Source organism: Camponotus floridanus, unplaced genomic scaffold (genome assembly GCF_003227725.1).
Source record: "Camponotus floridanus strain SB8 unplaced genomic scaffold, Cflo_v7.5 scaffold5, whole genome shotgun sequence".
NCBI classification, from domain to species: Eukaryota; Metazoa; Arthropoda; class Insecta; order Hymenoptera; family Formicidae; genus Camponotus; species Camponotus floridanus.
The window spans coordinates 85,804-107,329 of record NW_020229658.1 but is presented as its reverse complement, the minus strand read 5'-3'; the positions used below and the strand labels follow the sequence as shown (position 1 = coordinate 107,329).

General features: G+C 26.6%; 4 protein-coding genes across 8 annotated transcripts; 2 read left to right on the top strand and 2 right to left on the bottom strand.

Moving 5' to 3' along the window:
- Nucleotides 1-511: 511 nt before the first annotated feature.
- LOC105254046 lies at nt 512-2,406 on the bottom strand. The gene is made up of 4 exons (XM_011262504.3): nt 2,207-2,406; nt 1,930-2,079; nt 1,539-1,833; nt 512-1,112 (listed from the first exon to the last, which is right to left on the bottom strand). Exons 1-4 carry the CDS (start codon nt 2,341-2,343, stop codon nt 600-602), a joined length of 1,095 nt encoding a protein of 364 aa, XP_011260806.1. The 5' UTR covers nt 2,344-2,406; the 3' UTR covers nt 512-599.
- An 881-nt stretch (nt 2,407-3,287) lies between these two features.
- Nucleotides 3,288-13,124, bottom strand: LOC105254047. The gene is made up of 13 exons (XM_011262505.3): nt 13,038-13,124; nt 12,252-12,353; nt 10,945-11,153; nt 10,663-10,817; nt 10,204-10,418; nt 9,134-9,278; nt 7,355-7,585; nt 6,751-7,141; nt 6,327-6,507; nt 5,857-6,020; nt 5,418-5,621; nt 5,158-5,325; nt 3,288-4,179 (listed from the first exon to the last, which is right to left on the bottom strand). Exons 3-13 carry the CDS (start codon nt 11,036-11,038, stop codon nt 3,857-3,859), a joined length of 2,271 nt encoding a protein of 756 aa, XP_011260807.1. The 5' UTR covers nt 11,039-11,153; nt 12,252-12,353; nt 13,038-13,124; the 3' UTR covers nt 3,288-3,856.
- Nucleotides 13,125-13,321: 197 nt separating this feature from the next.
- On the top strand, nt 13,322-15,827 carry LOC105254048 (nucleoside diphosphate kinase 7). 5 transcript variants are annotated; one of them, XM_011262508.3, is made up of 11 exons: nt 13,322-13,400; nt 13,676-13,771; nt 13,867-13,999; nt 14,091-14,257; nt 14,341-14,499; nt 14,606-14,813; nt 14,892-15,009; nt 15,144-15,268; nt 15,341-15,454; nt 15,526-15,633; nt 15,699-15,827. In XM_011262508.3, exons 3-11 carry the CDS (start codon nt 13,883-13,885, stop codon nt 15,729-15,731), a joined length of 1,149 nt encoding a protein of 382 aa, XP_011260810.1. In that variant the 5' UTR covers nt 13,322-13,400; nt 13,676-13,771; nt 13,867-13,882; the 3' UTR covers nt 15,732-15,827. The 5 variants fall into 5 exon arrangements, with proteins under 5 accessions (XP_011260810.1, XP_025268138.1, XP_011260808.1 ...); XM_020028358.2 differs by lacking the exon at nt 13,322-13,400 and adding an exon at nt 13,514-13,604; XM_025412353.1 differs by lacking the exon at nt 13,322-13,400 and having other exon boundaries at nt 13,512-13,771; nt 13,883-13,999.
- Nucleotides 15,828-17,495: 1,668 nt separating this feature from the next.
- LOC105254062 (dynein assembly factor with WDR repeat domains 1) lies at nt 17,496-21,262 on the top strand. The gene is made up of 9 exons (XM_025412357.1): nt 17,496-17,535; nt 18,158-18,230; nt 18,430-18,633; nt 18,892-19,014; nt 19,187-19,371; nt 19,922-20,051; nt 20,394-20,692; nt 20,778-20,989; nt 21,096-21,262. The coding sequence occupies exons 1-8, from the start codon at nt 17,496-17,498 to the stop codon at nt 20,972-20,974; spliced, it is 1,251 nt and encodes a 416-aa protein (XP_025268142.1). The 3' UTR covers nt 20,975-20,989; nt 21,096-21,262.
- Nucleotides 21,263-21,526: the final 264 nt, after the last annotated feature.

Sequence of the window (21,526 nt, the reverse complement as noted above, 5' to 3'; positions counted from 1 at the left end):
ATTTAAGAATCTGAAATGCATTATTACAATAATAAAAAATTAATTATCAAGTGCAAAATTATTAATATCTTGTTTATTTATAAATAAATGATTAAATGAGTAGACAATAAATCAACTGTAACAAAAAAATAGGTATAGAAATAATAAATACAATTGTAACTACAAGTACAATTTTCTCTTTCTCTCTCTTTTTGTCTCTCTCTGTCTCTCTCTGCAATTTATTTCAAAACAAGTATTAACTTAAAACTAAACAATAAAAATAATTTGACATTTAAATAATGATCATTGATTAACATATAGTTAATCCAAGACATTATAAATTATATGAATATGTATAAAATATATATTAACAAAATTATTACATATTTTTATGATAAATGACATCTTAACGACACGTTTTACAAATTTATTTTTATTAACGATACGTTTTACAAATTTATTTTTATTTTGTTCTTCTATCGGTTTCGCTTACTAAAAATTACAAATATATTTTTTTTAACAGGAAGAGAAAAGCAATTATTTACATGCATTGATATTTTTGTAGGATTTTTTCACTGATAACTCATCGTTGAATATGATATTATCAATTTTTCGAATTTTTATATTTCGGCAAATCGTTCCACTCCTTCAAGTATTTTTTCGGTAAAAGACCACCATCCTTCATTCGAATCGCTTCTTCCCTGCGTTGCAGCCTCTGCTAGTTGTACCGGAAAGTTGATCTTATGCCTGGCGACACTTTTTAAGACAAGCGCGGCTATGTATATGATAAAATAAATACTAAAGTACAGAGGTATGTACCAAAGCTTTTTTCCTATAAAGTAATACGAGTATGGCCTTTTGTCGAGTCGCTGATCATTCATTTCCGGCTCCTCCGTTGTAGTTTCATGATGATGATATTCAGGTATATTATCATATATTATGTCGTGATGAACATCATGTGCATACGGATCATGCTCCATGAATGAGGGCGGATGTTCATAATAGTTGGCAAATTTCATGGGCTTTGATTCAAGCTCGTCATTTGCATATGAAGGAGCCACGCCGTAAGTAAGGTAGTCAGTTTCATGTTCGGTATTATATTTGTTTGGCGGTGATTTATAGGAATCCGGAATCTATTCAATGAAATTCAAATTAGACATTTGAATATATTATAAGGAGTGTATTTGATAGAATCTCTGTATTATTAACATATTTATTCTTAACATTTCTTAACGTTCATTTTCAATATTTGTATAACTGTTAATGTCCATATTATGACATTTTTTGCTCTGTTTCTTATTTTATATTTGTTACTTAGCCACACTTGACTAAAAAACATTTTTATTATGTGTATAATGCGTATTGTTATTAGAATAAAAATAAAAACTAGGAGAAAAAACCGAAACTTGTGAAAAAAGGGAGAGATTGTTTGATCCCGTCATAATAAGAAAAATTAACTGTAATAGAGATAGACAGTAAAAAGAATAAGCAAACTTACTGATTTATCTATTAAGAACTAATAATGATAAATATTGTTATGAAATATTATATTTACATACTTTTTTATCGTCCGTAGATGGATATTTGCTTATCATTGGTTCGGACATCAGTGATTCATCGTCGAGAAATTTTGTCGGACTATATTCGTACATATTAGGAAAGATTGGACCGAGAAAAGTAGATGAATTTGTGTTTAAGGAGCTTTCTGCATTTGAGTTTCCTTTTGACGGTTTTCTGTTTGCGTACGCGACGTTATGCTCAAAAATTGCAGGTGGATGAAATCGATGTTGAATCAATTTTTTGCTCACCGTAGCATCGAGTTTGGCTATCATGTCATTATCTAACGTGGAATATCTAGACATAAACATAATAGTCTATTAATAACAAATAAATTATCAATACGTTTTTACTACTTTATATTTGTATATATCAATACTTGAGCTTTTTTACTTCGGAGTGATTGGATAATCCACTGCTTCTCCTTTCTTTAATTTTGGAGTTCTGGATGGCACGTAAACAGGTGATACTGTGATAACGACATCGGCTATACTCCTCCCTTTATTTTCGTTCATCAGGCTCGTATTGTTTTTCATCGAATGCCTAGATGCACAAATATTGCTCACAATCAGTATATATATTTGATTTTTTAAAAATAAAATATCACAAAATATATCTAATTGTATTTAGCTGTCAGTAATAGTGTTGAAATTAATCTCGATATGCGTACCTAGTTATCCACGAAAGAGAATCGTGAGAACTTCTTGCTAACTGTCCGTTCTTTGATACTTTTGCGTATGATAATACTTCTGACGCTATGACAGAAGACAAGTGTACGAAGAAAATCAAAGATAAAATACGTAACATGCTTGCTGATTGTTGAAAATGAATGACTGTGGTCTTGAAGCGAGTATCCTCTATATAGACTTATAACTGTAATTATTATTTGTACAATCGTAAATGTATTGTCTACGTGCATTTAGTTGTAGCAGACAACATTTAAATCGTTTTATTATTGTTATAAGTTGTTTAATATCTTTGTCATTCCATTTTATTCTCGTTCATAGTGAAATTGATGCAAGTCAAATTGATGCAAGATTGCACAATATTGATATTTTTTACTGTATGTATATAGTCATTCTTACAGACAAAACTTATCCAGCCAGTGCAATCGCGCTAAACAGGAGAAACGACGCTTGACAAAATCACTCTAATTTAATTTACAAATCGCTTAACGCTCCGTTATAAGTATTCGCATTTGTATATTACGAATCAATGAATTGTCTCAATGTCAAAAAAGAGAAAATAATCTCAATATATTTCTACGAATAATAAAACTTTTTAACGGGCCGGAATATGATTATCTAAAAATATGTATTAAAACGTTCAATTTATTTAGAAACTTTTTTATTTCTTTTATTTTTACATAAAATCAGTAATTTTCAAGAAAAAAAATACGTTATCATGCACAGCACGATGCTAAATAACCTAGGTTTCGAATTACGAGAAGTTAAATTTTAAAATTAAAATAAAATTAAAGTAAATGTTGGAAAAATTGAAACAAAAACAAAATTATAATAAAAACCTAATTTCTATCACCATTTTTGAAAAAATGTAACTCCACAGGGAAGGCTGTAAGAGTATATGTTTATATGAAAAATCCCCTTTAATTTTCGACAAAAAATCATCTCTTAAAATTTTTCGCACTTATTAAGAAACACCCTATATGTTTTATTTGTATTTTTATAATAATATATAAGTTTAAAAGGATATTTGATCATTTATTTTAATGCAAAGAAGTAATACATATAACATTCATCAAAAATATATTGGTAAATATGTATAAAAGAAGATTTAGTTCCAAGATCTTGATTTTTTGACATATATGATGTCAAGATCATCATCCTGAGTATTCTTCGAAAACTTTCAGCGTCGCTTATTGTTTATTTAAAATTTATTGACAAATAAAGTCTCATACAAATCAAGATTCTAACAAAAATTGATCACAAAAAATTTAATATTAAATAACAGAGTATGTGTGTATCATCATTATATTATACATCCACACGCATTATGTTATGCACACGCACATAAAAAAAATTCTAAATTTAATAAAATTATGAACATAAATTCCATTTATTGTATATTTGCATATTTAAATGAATGTGTGGACGGAAGAAAAGTTTCGCCTCTTCCCCCCTATCACGAAAAAATTTTAACTGGATTATACTAAAAAATGGACTCTCAAATAACAACAATTTAAAAAAATTAACAAGTAAGAGCTAATAAGGCGCATCAATTTGTTATTCATTTGCTTTTTTGGACAATTTATTATTTTGTATGTATATCTTTTATTTTTCGTGTATATCCTTTATCCTGATTAAAATAAAAATCCTTGATTATCTAAACCATTATTTTCCATCAAAATATTTTTGTCCTTCTTTATTCGTTCATCTTGTGGTTTTTCATCGAGATTAATATCATTTGCATGCTTATCAAAACTACTGTGTGCATCAATATTTTTCGATTTTTTTTTTACAATATCGTTGCCTTCGAACTGAGGCTGCTTTTTTAGATAAGTCATATTAAATATAAAATATATTATGCCAGTCACTAAAGTTATCATAGCGAATATCTGATAGGTCGGTCTAGTACCAAAAGTTTTCATTAGATAACCACCGATCAAGCTTCCAGAACCTTTGCCTATAAATATCAAAATCAATAAATTAATAAATATAATAAAATTTATCAATAAATAGTAAATAAGTTAATAAAAATAACTTAATAAATAAGTTAATAAAAATAATAAATTATAATAAAAATTATAATAAACATTATAATAAAAATAATAAAATAATAAAAATTAGTAAAATTTCGATAAAATAGCGAAAAAATTATTTATCGATCATTCATTTCATCTGCCTCGTAATTCAATGTGTATGTGATTTATCATTTTAGTCTATAATATACAGGATGTTTTGGTAAAAGTATATACAAAGTGTTTCATTAAAAATAATTTCTCGTAAATATATAGAGCGAGAAAAATAATCCCATAAATTCTTATAAAACATTTTTTAGAACTTATCTTTACCAAGATATTTGTCTTTAAAGTTAAAATTGGAGCATTTTTCTTAAATAACTTTAATATCATATGTGGATTTTAATAATTTGTAATTATATTTTATGTTAAATAAAGATCTTTAAAAATATAGTAATAGAGTGATAGATTTCTTGATGCCATCAACAAAGAACCAGGAATAAATTATCTATATAAGCCTTTTAATTTACAAATACTTTAATTTTTACAAAACCAATAGATTATATATATATTTTTAAATATATTTGTAGATTCTCCATCATCTTTAAAAAAAAGTGACTCTTGTTTCATTTCGTCAAAATTGTTTTCAAAAAAAATGTATTTGATCGATAGAAAATAAGTGAGGATGATAATAAAATGATGATGATAGAAGAAACATTATAGAAAAAAAATTTATAGGAGTTATTTTTACCAGCTCTACATACATGCTTACGAGAAATTGTTATCTTTATTGAAATGCTCTATATGTGAAAGTCAAAATCGGTGAGATGTAATCTTTTCGCAATATTTACTGAAATTTTATTATATTAAATCGTGTTCGTTATATTATCAAAAAATTTCAATAATTGAATGAATCTACATACCAACTCCGTAATAAACACCGCCAAGCAATCCTTGTATCGAGCTATCGGTAGATATAGACGATAATTTCGCCGCGTAAGTAACGGCTGCAGTGAAACTAAGAGATGACGTAACTGATTCCAATGCCTCGAAGATTAAAGTTAACCAAGGATTATAAACTAAGGAATAACCTGTACAATAGAGTATTTTTTTATTATTCTTCTAAATGTATGTATCTTTGTGTTTATTTTATCAATTATTTCGAATCATTATTAATACTTACCATAAAGTCTGATAGCATAAAACACAAATCCTATGAAAAGCACATTCGCGTGACCAATTTTTGATATTATTGGTCCCGAAAGCGCTAATAATGGTATACCAGCGATACCACCGACGGTCACAGTAATACCCATAAGTGAATTAGATCCTCCTAAATCTTGTATCAACCAGAAGAGGAACGATTCGATGTATCCCCAAGCAGTACCTATTAAAATATTTTTTATTGTTTTTATATCATTGTTGTTGTCTTTTGTTTAAGTTATATGTCTCGAATATCTTAATAAAAAAAAAGAAACTCAAACTACATGATACGTTCAATTGAAACATAGACTAAGAATTATTTATAAAAATCATTATTTTATAAAAGTCATTATTTTATAAAAGTCTCAGTCTACGTTTAAGTTGAACCTAGTACATTATATTATAATTTGATAATCTACCAAGAACAAAGCAAGCAAGAAAGAGTGCGGCAGTTTCAATGTTTTTCAGAACAATAAAGACGTCATGTACAACATTACTAGCAGGTGCTTTAAATTCTAAATTAATCAGCAACATAAAAACACCTGATATTAATTTCAATGCTGCGTATAAATAGAATGCAGGCCTGAAATATTCATAAAATTTCTTATTTTAGATTCATTTTTTTATATTAGACTCAATAAAATTTATTATAAATAAGATATATATGCGATTTGTAACAATTTATTATAAATTATTATAAATTATTATAAATAAAAATCACATATATATTATATAGAACATTTTGAAAACAAAAAGTTTATTATATATAAAAAAAATTTTATTCACACACAAAATATTTTCGATTTATTTTTGCATATAAAATTATTTCCTTGTCAATTGTATCAGCAATTACGAGATTTATCTTGTGCATTATAATAAATTTACTCACCTAAAATCAGTATATCCTTTATCTTTACTGGCATAATCTATAAGAAAACCTGATAAAGGTGAAGAAATCATGCCTCCTATACTACCATAAATTCTTTGAAGACCATAATCTGCTTTCTGCTCTCGTAATATCGCTATAACAGCACCTTCAAACATAGCAAACGTTGTACCACCAATAATACCTGAAATAAAAATTGTATATCTTAATTCTTTAATATTTTGTATATTCTTATTCTTTAATATTTAGAGTTTATATATTTACAGCTACAATTTTATAATATTTAAACAATATTGTGGTAACTATAATAATTAAAGACGTTTTATTACAATTATTTAGAGAGAAGGGGGGGAGAGAGAGAGAAAGAAAGAGAGAGAGAGAAATTGTGACTTGTGACTTGAAATTGTGACTTGAAATTTGTACTAACCTATGAATACTCTAATGATGAGATAAAGCCAGAATGTCAAACTTACATTATATTCAACTTCTATATTCATGTTAGAACACATTGATTTGCGAGGTACAATAACTATACATTTTTTATTGCATTTATTCGTGCTTAGAATTTGCTTAGTTGTTTTTAAATTGGCATCGTAATCATAAAGATACACATCTACTGTGACTTGATCATTTATATAATTATTATAATTATTATTATCTGAATCATCACAAGTAACTTTTTGAAAATCTTCCTTTGCCCAGGCTATTTCCTCTGCCAAGTATCTTTGTCGTTCTTGTTGTAAATCTTCTTCATCTGATTTTAAACTTTTAATTTTTGATTTGTACAAATGATAATTTATTGTTTGGTTGTTATTATTCTAAAAAACATAATTTTGCATGATTTTAATGTTTATGTTTTTTTTAGATTTACATACAATCTTAACATTTATTGTAAAAAAAAACTTAAAAAAATTACAATATGTGAAATACGTGAACATGAAGATAATGTTTATAATATCATTCATATCTTTGAATATTTTTAGATATATACAAATGTCGCTACGCGAACCTATCTATTATTTTTCCTATACCTTTGGTTTGATTAAATAATCGAAAGCACACAACGTATGATTTTTGCATTCATACAACATTTCAGTAAAATTATCAAAATCTTGCATGCATTTCGAGATACATGAAAATGAAAGTAGCTGATCAGTTGGAAAGTAATAATAAGTTTTTGAAATCCGTCGAATGGCAGTTTTAAAAAATTCATCATTTTTTAATTGTCGATGCTCTTCTATATTTTCCTGCTGATTAGAACTCTGCAAATTTTAAAATACACACAAAAAATGATATGTCCTAATATAATTGGATTATTTTGGATAAACTTTTTCATTAATGTATCTCTTTCTCCTCCTTAGTTTTCCAATGATTTTCACATTATAAAGGTTTTACATTATAAAAGTCACGATTTTGATTAAATGTTCGGCTATTTATTATTAAATATTCTTAAAGGATAGAAAGAAAAAAAAATAAAAACTGACAAGATTTATAATTTGTACGGTGCCAAATAGATATGCAATTATGTATGTATGCAAAGGTCCACTATATGTTATCCAATATCTTTAATGCAAAACAAAATCTATAATTATATAATTTCATATATAAATTTTTAGACACAAGGTTCTATTATTCTACGACATTCTCTAATACTAAAACGATCCTCTTTTATGTTATCTCTAAATGTTCGAAAGCACACACATATATACTCATATATACACTCATACATCGGGCTAGAAATTACGTGACTTTACGCGAAAAGTTGTAAGTACATATACATGATTTTTATAAATCTCATTTTGCACTGAAAACATCGAATAATGTAGATAAATTTTAATTGTAGATTTCTCGCTTTACATCCAAAGAACTATTGATGAATGAAGTAAAGTGGACTTGTACGGAAAACTACAAATTTAAACTCGCGAAAAATTGAAGTTTCACCTCGTCAATATATCCATTTCTTAAATTTTTGACATTTTTGATGTTTATATAATAATATGCAAGTGCTATTATAATGTACATATATGTATAATAATGTTTATATAATATGTATCCAATATTGAAATTTTTTATGTCAATTTACTTTCAAATCTCGCTTTGCATCTTTATTTGTTAACAAACTTAACTTAATTTATTAATACTTTTATAAACAATGAATTACGGTTATAATTTTTCAAAAAATATATTTATATATTCATAAATTGCAATCTTGACAATTTATATATATATATATATATATATATATATATATATATATATCAACGTCAAGATGATTAATAAGAGACTACATTAATGTAAAAGTTCATCATATTTTGTTGTGAAACAATAAATATCTAGAAAATTAAATTTGGACGCTAATAGCGAATTTGATCAATACACCAATATATACTGGTGCACATTAAAAACTGTACAAAAATTTACAATAGATACAATAAAATTTACAATAAAATTAATTATTACAATTAAAATAATAAGATAATTATAAAAATTCTATAAGTCATATACGTTATTGTTATTATATATTATACAAATAAGTGAATTCGATATTTTTCTTAATGTAATAAAAAACTTCTTCTTCAAATATTTTTTAATAGAACAGTAAATAATATTATATGTATATGCTTTTTTAGTCTTGAAATATTTTTAATTAGAAAATTAAATATATAATATATAATAATATGCATATCACGCGAGCGCTTTTATAATAACTAGCATGCAATATTTAATTCACCACTTATTTTTTTGATATTAAATATCAAATTTTCATTCGTTAAAAGACAACTTGTTAATATACGTTCAATGTAACATACCATTGACAAGTTATTTTGCGCAGGAATGTATTTGTACAAAGTACTTTCATCAGTTTGAAAATTAAAATGTCTGACCGTATAAAGTCTCGATTTTAAAATCAAATTATGATCTGTTTCGTTGTCTGTTTCCACGTGACACATGAATCTGTATTATGCGCAAAAAAATATATATTAATGTTTAAATGTTTGTACAACATTTTAGGTAATTTTAGGTAAAAATGGCTTGAAAGAAATCAATTAAAATGTCATTCAAATTTGGTAAATAATTCTCTGACACATGAATCTGTATTATGCGCAAAAAAATATATATTAATGTTTAAATGTTTGTACAACATTTTAGGTAATTTTAGGTAAAAATGGCTTGAAAGAAATCAATTAAAATGTCATTCAAATTTGGTAAATAATTCTCTTAAATGTGAATATTATTAAAATGTCATTAGCAAGATTCATAAGAATTCAACATTTGTTTTACTTGAAATTAAGTTGTTAAAGTGAAACAAACAGGAAGACAGAACACTTGTATTTACATTATGTGTTTATGATTACTATATTAAAGTTTTTGTCGTGATGGTAGAAGATTACTACTTGTGATATTACTTTTTATGCGTTGCATTTGTGGTGTAATTTGAATTCAAATGACTCGCAATCCTAAAAGAAATTTAGACACTTTTAGGCATCTTTAATATGTCTTAATATTTCCACAGAATTAAAAATATAATATGATGGGATTGTAAATTATCTTCTTGAAAAATAATACTTAATTAATACTTTTGTGGCTGTTTAAAAGTTATAAGCCAAAACCATTAATCATTTTTACTACTTTACGATTCGTGATGAATCATATCGATAATAATAGAAAGATCTGTAGAACAAAACATGATTAAAAATTTAGAGAACAAAAAAACATGTTGCTTGATGCGAAAAAAATAATTAAAAGATTATTTTTATCATTATTTTTTTAAATATATTACATGTTTCACATTATATAACAATGCAATTCGAAACGTTATTGAAATTTTCACAATAAAATATTAGCTAAATTTGACGCCTAACTACATTTTTTAACTTACCCACAACTTTCTATCCTTATAGTGATTTCCGAATCTAATTTCATCTCGCAAGGATGAGTCTGGCTCATTGCATATAATAGCGAACCACTTTTACCTTGACAACCGAGCTCCATGATTATATTCTCAGGAAAATTCACTATCGTTCTGCCGGTTGGCACTAGTAGTAATAACAACGCCGCTAAGCCTCCGAATATGGAAAATACCGACAGTAAAATCTGCCCGAAAAAATTGCCGAAAAGATTTTATTAATGTTTCATATTCTCTGTATATGTATGTGTATGTAGTACATATGTTAAAAAAGATATGAAATAATGCGAGTAAATGTACAACGGTAATAATAGCACAGCACAGATTCAAATAATTTTACTTTATACCGATTTGTAATCTGTGTTAAATAGAGTTTCTTAATTGTATATGTATTGACATACTTAGTAGTTGTTAGAAAATTATTTAACTTACTCTGAAATTTCCTATTCGATCGGCTAACATACCGGCAAGCGGCGGCATAACTATAGCTACAAGAGGAGTGATGGCACTCATTATTGCCGTTTCTTCTACGTTTATTCCCAATTCTCTCATGTGAATAGTTAAATATGGATACAACACATAAATAGCTGAAGAAATTAAATAGAATTCGTTATTAATTTTATTAAATTATTTTATTGTACATAAGCAATAAGAAAGAAAAAAAAAGATGCATGTTATTAAATGTAATGAAAAACTCTTTAGTAAATTACTTACTGGATGCTTGCACAAAAAATATTAATTTTAATGGCATCAACTCTTTTTGATGGAAATCTTTGCTTATCCTTCCGAAGAAAGTCTTCAGCATCATTTTAACGTATTTTGTATGTTTTTGAATTTCGATTGAAATCAATTAATCTAACTGAAGTAATCAGTTTGTATTGTGCATATTTCTTTTGTACTTCACGTGTGCATTCTCATTCTTCCTGTTTACCATTGAAAAAGAGCATTCGCGATATTTCTTAAAATAATTTTTTATAAATTGATTTTATGCATAATGCAATTTTTGCTTAATTATAAAATAACACTTTTATAAATAATGTGAACGATAATTTATAATTTCTCTCTTTCCTATAGAAATATATGCAATAATTATGACATATACTATAGCAAATACTGCATCGACATGAATGTCATGTCTTTTACATAACGGTTTCACAATACATTCTACTTTGTACATACATATCAATTTATTCTCGTTAAAATAAGTTTGTAAAAAACATTTATTTTAACTATAATTGAACATAATGTTTAATATCAAGAAAATTCGTAATGTATTTGATTCATTATAAAAGATAATATTTAAAAGATAATACTTTAAAAGATAAATATTTAAAAATTTGTTATTAAAAATTTATTATTTAATTGATACTATTATTTTTTCAGTTGTAACCATAGTCGCATTGTTAAAGAATATTATCATATTGCTTTATCTATATTGTAACTTATATATATATATATATATATATATATATATATATGCGCGAAAAATACTTATTATTATAATTGTTAGTCATTACCGATGTTGAAAGCAAAGACCATTCTTGTTTTAATTGCATAACATATATTTTAGCCGACTGTGTGGAAGAAGGCGAATATTATTGTTTTTCTAATATATTATTCAAGAGAATGTACTTTTAAATTATAAATTATCTAAAATAAATCGCGATCTTTTGAAAATATGTTTGATAAAATTTATAAGTCTCACATATCCATTAATAATCATCTATACATTAAAATTTTATAATATAGCAAACACACACACACATTTGAAGAAGTAAACTATATACCTATATAAAATACATTTCAAAATGCACATACATTAGAGAATATGCAGTACATGAAATTATAAATAAATTTCTATTTTGAAAACCTTTTGTGGCAAATTATAAATTGTTTTATGTTAATTTCAATTCTTAAGATAAAAATATTTGAAGCATACTACTTGTAAAAAACTATATTAAAAGTATAGCATAATTCCTCGAATAGAAAAAAAATTGAAAAGCGAGAGAAAAATTGCGTACCTTCTTTTTAAGTGTTAATATTGAATACCGTAGAAGGAAATCTAATCCGTACGATGTGATGTCAAGCGCAATACTGACACCTCAGGATAAATCAGTGACGAACTGTGAAGAGAGAAACAGCGCGCATATAATCCAACAGATTAATCCTTTCTAAATGCAACAGCACGACTTCACAAATTTGCTGTGTAACAATTGTCTAACAAATAATAATCTAATAATTTAACTTCAAAGTAGTAAGTACACACGAAATACAATTTTAAATTATTACAAATTTATGTATGTATAATTTATTATTTAGATTCCGCAGTGACTTATGGGACTTGTGAGTACATTTTGCACGTACATTTACAATGTTATTTTTGGCATTTGAACAACTGTTTTTAATGTTAATATGATACATTACATATGATAAATTTGATATTATATAATTTTTTAAATAAATCGCGCTCTTTGTGATAAATTTTTTAATCCTTCTTTATAATAAATTGAGCTAAAACATTACAAAGCATACTAAATCTTTTTTTCTTTCTTTGTTTCTTGTTTTTTCTTTGATTTAATGCGATGAGAATGGTTCTCATTGCGAACAAATTATCGACTAAATCCTTGACACGCATCAATGTGCCGTTATTATTTGCGATAGATGCTATATAGTTCTTTAAAGTAGATATAGTAACTATCTAAAGCGACGATATCATGTTAGTCAGAACGGAATTATTGTGTTTGATGAATAAATAATAAACAAAATAATAATCAAAATAATAATCAAAATATTTCGATAAAACCAACCTGGCTAGCTGAATGACAATTTACAGTATTGCAAAAACTGGAAATAATTAACCATTATATTATGTATAATTATATTAAATATTGCACAACAGCTCATTTTCACAGAAAAATATTAATAAGTTATATAATATATGTATATATAAAGTGCATAAATCTTATGAGGTTGTGTTCGAAAGGCTAATCGTCAAAGTAAAGCAGAGTAAAAATGTCTTTTGTCCTGATTGGTCAATCAAAGGTTACTTTATCTTGACGGTAGATTTTCGAACAAATGTCCTCTTACGGCATGTGACGGTAGACGGTAGTGCCAATCAAAAATTATTATTTCGATATGGTCTAATTTGTGATGAAACGTCAATTTTTAATGTGACTAACAATATTTCCTTGATTTTTTTTTATATCGTAAATACGATTGCATGCATATACAATTATACGATTATATTATTTTAATGATAATTCATTAAGAATTTTGTAATTATTTTACAAGTTAATAAGTCAATAATTAAATTAATCGCAATTTGATCGAAATGATCATAAAAATCGAGTTGTGTCGATTTGTCACTTGAGCATGTATTATGTTATGTTAACAATTGATCTGTTATTTCATTATAAAGCTTCCTCTACTTCTGATTTTGTTCCAGGTTCCAGGTATTCTCTTGAACGCGATATCAATATATATATGGAATAAATAAAATTTTATTATCCTTTAATCAGATATTGTTGATATTGTTCATAATGTAAGTAACAATTTATAATTCGTTCGTGATTTTTTTCAGTGAAATGCTTTTAAGATTTTTAATGTTATTATTTTTGAACAACAATATATCATCAGCATAAGTCGTCTTAAGATGTCTACAGATTACAGCAACAGATATGTATTTAAAGCTGAATGGTACGACAAAGTTGCTTGCATAATGAAAAAATTTTATCTGTATTATTATCCATCTAACAATACTATCGAATTGGTATGTATCAAGTTAGTATTTTTAGTACAATAGTTTAGTACAAATTCATATTGCAGAAAAGAAAATTGTTTATATAATCTTTATATTTCAGTTTGATTTAAAAACAAAGAAGACCTTTCTAAAAAGGACCATATGTGAAGGCATTAAAGCTAAAGATTTTTATATTGGTGCTATAGTAATAATATTTTCCAGATGCATAAAAATTATGGATTATGCAGATAATTATACTAAAATCAAGTTAGAAACACAACTGCAAAAGTAACGCAAAGAATTTATTTTATATCTTTTATGATTTATCATATAAAATTTCTCGCTGCATCGAGGTAATTTTATTTTCCCAGATTTTTTGTACTTTTGAAACCAGATGTTATTGATAAAATGGGTGAAATATTTAAAATTATTACAAATCACGATTTTCATATTACAAATATGAAAATGATGCAATTAACTCCCACTGAAATTGCAGAATGTTATTTTATAAAAGATGCAACTGATAAGGTGTAAGATGAATCTTGGATTATAACAGTGCTCTGAAAGAGCTCTGAAAGTATGAACTATTACTATTATTCAATAAATTTGAAATACTATAATGACAAGTTTATTTAGGTCTATGATAAATTATCTTACCTCTGGCCCTGTTGTTGGTTTGGAACTATTAGGAGAAAATGGTATATCAAGATGGCAAGAATTAGTAGATCCAGAAAATTGTAAACACGTTTATCCCACAGCTACATCTTCATTAAGAGCTTGTTGTGGAAAAGATGAAATATATAATTCTATATATGGATCTAAGAATATCGAAATAGCAATGCAAGTACGAATTTTAATATATAATTTTTAACTTAATGTTTAACGTAGCATTTCGATCTAATATCTGATATCATATTTTCAGGAGTTGCAACATTTCTTTCCCAATTTAAGAAATAAAAAAGGGCTAAAAACTACTGCAATTCTGCAAAATTGCACCTGTTGCATTATCAAACCACATGCTGTACAAGCAAGGCTTGTTGGTAAATTGAACATTTTATTAATATATCATTGTGAAGTATAATATCTAAATAATGGAATTCTCACATATTATTCTGTAGCATCTTTTACTTTATCTGACATTATATATATTTCATTAAATTAATTCTTATAATAGGTGCCATTATTGATGATATTCAAAAGGCAGACTATATAATTACAGCTATACAACAATTTCATATTAATGTAATTAATTCCGAGGAATTTTTGGAAATTTATAAAGGCGTGCTTCCTGAGTATACTGTATGTTTTCATTTCATATTTATTTTACAAATAATTTCTGAAAAAGAAAACACTCATAAATATTTATTATAGGCAATGGTAGCCGAGTTACAATCTGGTCCATGCGTTGTTATAGAAATAAGTCGTAAAAACGAGGACTCCAATATTGTTGCTGATTTTAGGAATTTTTGCGGTCCAATGGATCCAGTAAGTATATATTACTTTAATTACTTTGTTTGATGTTATAGATATTTATTATAGATATTTATTTGATGTAGGATATTGCACGGCAAATCAAACCAAATACGCTTAGAGCAAAATATGGAAAAACAAAAGTACAAAATGCTGTACATTGTTCCGACTTGCCGGAAGATGGTGTATTAGAGGTAATAAAAACTTTAATCATTTTTCCACATATCTTGTATTATTTATATATATTAAATATTTTCAGGTTGAATATTTCTTTAAGATACTTGAGGGATAAAAGCAATTTGAGTGATTAAATATTCGAATATGCTACATTTTTTGCATCATATAAATTATTAATAAAAAATATTCATTTTAAAATTTAACAATTATTAAACAAATTATTTTTTTAAAAACATGTTTATATGTACTTTTTGTACTTGTAACAAAATAAATGTGTTTCTTTTAAAAAGATGTAATTTATTTTATCGCTATGTAGCATATTTATCTTGCTTCCTCCACGAACATGTGTAAAATCTATTCAGAAGATAAAAAAAAATGTGTATATTTTTATTAGAAATTCTTATAACACACGCGTTACGTGATAGAAATACTGTAACCAATCAATCTGATTTTCCATGAAAACGAGTAATTAAAAATGATGAATTAAAATCGAATTGATTCTAAAGATCCCGCGCGAAATTCCAGCCTGAGGATAACCAATCTTGAGAAATAAGTTTTGAGTCTTTGGTTGCGATCAAGAAGCACAGACAAATGTCTGTGTCAGGAAGACACTCCGGATGCTTTGGAGCGTTTGATTTACCAATCAGGATCAAAAGGAGTAAAGATTATTTTAACCTAATTGATCTATCAAAAGCTTCAAAGCATCCAGAGTGATCAAAAAATGATCCAAAACGCTCGTTTGTTATTAATATAATTATTTTTATTAAATAAATGAAAATAAATGAAAAATAAGAAAGAAAGAAGGAAATGTTATTTCTTCTCTGCACTCCAATTACCGCGTTGTAACTATTTGCCAATTTCAATTTAATTTTTATTTAATTATTATTATTTAATTATTAATTGTTATTATTTAATCATTAATTACTATTATAATTATTATTTGAGCCAAATTTCAAATTATTTAATTATATAATGATAAATGATAACAATAGAATAATAATTAATATTGCGCACATTTTGCTTACTGTGATATTATAGATATATAAATAATAAGTAATTATTAATGTATCTCATAAATGTAATATATGTGTAACATATGTTATATTGAGCAAAACCCGATATTCCAATTGCCAATTGAACACTAGAACCTTCTGATTGATCAACCACGTTGGTTATTTTAGACTGACAATAAATCTATAGATATCAGATAATATAAGGATGTGTATTATCGAAATGTGTGCTAATGAAATCTCCCCTTATCGTAGTTATATCGTAGTTATATCTCACATAATAAACGATTGATTCAACATAATTAAATAAATAGTATCATATATATATATATATATATATATATATATATATATATATATATAATACCATATATTGTAAAAATAATTTAATTTAATTTATTAAAAAATTCAAGATATATATTTACATGGAAATTAAACTTTTATTTTTTGTATTTTTCAAGTAGACAATAATAAATTCTACGAATAAATTTTTAATTATCCTGTCAGTTCTAAATAATCAATTTAATATTCTTGTAATGTTCTAGTTTTAGTATGTATGTACATTTAATGTTTAAGATTGATCAAGCGAACCTTGACAACCAATCTTGGATCTCTAAGCAACGTATGAACATTTTTACAAGACAACACACTTGAGGCTTGACTGGCATGCACGCACGCATGCATGCGTGAAAGATGAAAGAAATGCGATTTTGACAGTTCTGATTGATTTGGTTGATACAGAGAAAACGCGTTTTCGTGATAGATTGTAATTCTTGACTCGTGATTACATTTTATAATTGAATCGGGTACCTCTCTCATCGGATAGTGATCTGCAACTCTGTTTGAAACGTATTTTAATTGGAATTTCCATGAGGTTGTTAAAATTCTTACTTCGTTACTTTCCACCAGGTAAGTAGATGACATATTATCGAATGCGTTAATGTTGTTCGTTTATAGTCAAAATTCGAATTTCTTTGTAATATTTAGAAAGTAAATATTAATAATATATTAATATTTTATATATATATATATATATATATATATATATATTAAATATTAATATATTATTAAATTAGTACTAAGAAATTTTTATTATGTAACTAATTTAATAAAATATATTAAAAAGTAAAAATTGCACAATGCCGATTTCATGAATGAACTAAAAATAATATACTTGCATTTGATTTTTATTAAAATTTTTAATTTGCATTGTACATTAATTAAAAAAAGTATCCTTGTGATTTCAAAAGTACTTGATAATATTAATGCACTCGATTGTACAAGAATTATTTACAATGTCAATTAAAAATTTTAATAAAATCGTGCAAATATATTATTTAATTCATGCACGAAATCGATATTGTGCAATTTTTACTTTTTAATATATTTTATTAAATTAGTTATATAATAAAAATTTCTTAATACTAATTTATATTAATAAGAAAAAATGCAGAAATCAAATTTAAAATATAATCAAAATTGAATTAATTTAATATTTTCGACATTAATTTTAAATGTTCTTTTTTTCTAGGTCTCGCGTTAGAGTACACACAAGGCGGTGATATCAAAACAAAAATGATCGATTTGTTAGATTTATCCGCTGGGTAATAGAATATACTTTTATTATAACTTTTATTATTCATAATTTTTAAGTAAAAGGCAATGAAAAAAGAAACTAAAGTTTTATTTACCATCGTTATTTCATTTTCGTTTTTGTTTTTATTATATTTAAACATCGAACTATATGCACATTTGATACGTGCTTTCGGAGTAAAGCGAGAAATTATACGATTTACTTTCCAGAACGGACATAAGAGCATTAGCGGAGAGCATAAAAGCAGCTGAACCTGTAATAACCGAAAGTGTAATGGACCAGTTAGTCGAAACTCTGCAGAAACTACAGACTAAAGTTTGCGATACAAACGCCAAACGCTACTACAAATATAAAACCTTACAGACCCATCTTTTGCCAGTCACTAATATAGCATTTGATAAACTAGGTAAAAGGTACTTCACATTAATACTGTTGCTTAATTGTTTATAAAATTTATAATTCATAAAATTTCAACATATTTTTTATGTTATTTATATATTCCAATGCATATGATAGTTGCTAAATCGATTTAAAGCCATTGTAATTGAAAGAGGATATAAGAGTGATTTAATATTAAGAATAAATAAATATTGTGCATCACGTACTTTATTGAAATAAAATATATAATCGTACTTTATTGAAATAAAATATATAATCGATACATTTGACAGATGCTTGACAGGCAGCTATGACCGAACTTGTAAAGTTTGGGACATTGACAGTGGAACGGAGCTTTTTACTCTCGAAGGCCATAAGAACGTGGTCTACGCCGTCTCCTTCAACAATCCAACTTCGTAAGTCACGATAATCAAAGTTAGTTTGCAACAACATTGATCCAGGTTGAAAGTAAGATGACATTATAACTTAGTGGCTAAGTTATTCTTTTTACGTGCTTTCTACCACATGTTGTAATGCGGTAATAATTGAATTAAATTTATTATCGTTAGGTTATCTTTATCGTTTCAGAGACAAAATTGTGACTGGATCTTTTGACAAAACGGCAAAAGTCTGGTGCTCGCGGACAGGTCACTGCCTCATGACTATGTGGGGTCACGATGCGGAGGTGGTGGTAACTAAATTCTCACCGACGCAATGCAAGCTCGCGACTGGCTCCATCGACGCGACATCAAAAATATTCCATATAGAAACTGGTATTGAAAATATTGCAGTGTTATCTTACATAATAAATACGCGCCGACATATGGTTTGTAATCGATTCAACGCGATCGACTACTATCGAATCTCTATTTCTCGATGTGCGAACATTGCGGAAGCAATTAATGTACTGTTGCTTATTGTGTTTAACTATTATTGGCTTATGTTATCACAATGATAGCCTGATATTCTAATTAAACCATCTTACATTAAGATTAAATTGTTGCGAAAAATTTCCAAAATTTTATTCATCCCTAAGATGTAATTTAAAGGTAATTTACTATTACATAATTTAGAATATTAATAAAATATTAATTACTATTGATCTTGGAATCATTTTATAACTTCCATGAAATAATTAAATTTTATTTTCTGTTTTTAAATAAACAAATTGGATTAACCAAGCATCTTGATTTTACTATTTAATCATTTGTTAATTAAGTAAAGTTTATCCAAGATACGTACTTTTTTTTAAAATAAAGTAATGCTATACTAGTATGTCATATTATTTTATATAAGAAACACAAACAGATTTCTATTCGACAGGTCAAGAGTTGGGTACGTTGAAGGGCCATACGGCGGAAGTTATTGCATTGCATTATAACAATGATGGAAATCAGATTATATCAGGTTCTTTCGATGGGACAGTGAACATTTGGGATACAAGAATTTTCGCGTGAGTATTGAGTTCTCTTTCTTATCTTATATTACATATCTTATCTTAATGCTAGGCCTTAAACGTAACGCGTGATTTGCCTTAAAATTTATTGTCATAAAATAATTGTCAATATCAAGAAATATAGTACATAACTGCTTAAAAGAGAGAGAGAGATTTTTATGGAATCAGTACGTATCAGTTGTTATCTAATATATACAAGCTAGTATCATTGTTATTAGTTACTATAATTACAAGTGTTATTTACACATAAAATTATATTTTCTTAAAATAATACTTTTTTTCATATCATATCATACGTTAAAGTTGATCGAAAATAAAAATATTTTTACTAATAATTAGACGAACGAGTGTATTGATTGGACATCACGCGGAATTGTCCAATTGTATTTATAATTTCGACTGCTCGTTAATCGCATCATCTTCGATGGATAAAAGCGCGAAGATATGGGATGTAAGAATGAATTCTTGCTTAGCTACCTTGCTGGGACATGACGACGAAGTTTTGGATCTCGCTTTCGGGAATAATGACAAAAAATTGGCAACAGCTAGCAGCGACACTACCGCGCGAATTTGGGATATAAGCAACAATTTCCAACAATTAGCACTAATGAAAGGTCATCGAGAAGAAGTTTCACAAGGTAAATTTTTTATTGCAAATAGATATCTCACGATTATCTCACATCCATTTCAATGTACTTCAAATTCTCACGAATATATTTATAGTTTGTTTCAGTCCAAATGGCCATCAACTTTTAACTGCCTCCTTGGATAAAACAGCTAGGCTATGGTCCACAGATGACGGTTCTTGCTTTCAACAATTGAAGGGACATACCGATGATGTCTTTGCTTGTGCATTTTCGTACACAGGAGATAGTATAATTACCGCTAGCAAAGACAATACTTGCACGATTTGGAGATGATTCGATTGGTTTCAAGTATGTGTTTAGTTTTCGCTTATCGTTCTGTTTATTGTTTATGTTATATATTTTTATGTTATTTAAATTTTTGATGCATGTAATCTATTATATTTCCGATAAACAGGCGAACAGATGACGATATCAATCTGTATTTCACTATTGATATCAAAATTTTAATAATAACAAAAGGATCATTAAGAAACATCATTAAGAGAATGAAAGAGAAAATCATTCAAATATATCATCAAGAGAAAAAATATTTGCTGCGCTATTATTGTATGTTTGATATGAAATCAACCAACGTTTTATCATAACGTAAAAATTTGCTAAAATAAAATTATTTACTTTTGATCAATTTATTTTTTGGTTATAACAAAACTATGATTTTTTTAACGGCGACACAAGACAAAATGAACTTATTATTATAACAAAATAACAAAATAATGTTTCTATAGATTTATGAAAGTTATTTTTAACAAATAAATATTTAATATTCTTAATAAATTTTTTTTGTCCATATAATAATCGACAAAATATTAATACACGTCGTATCAG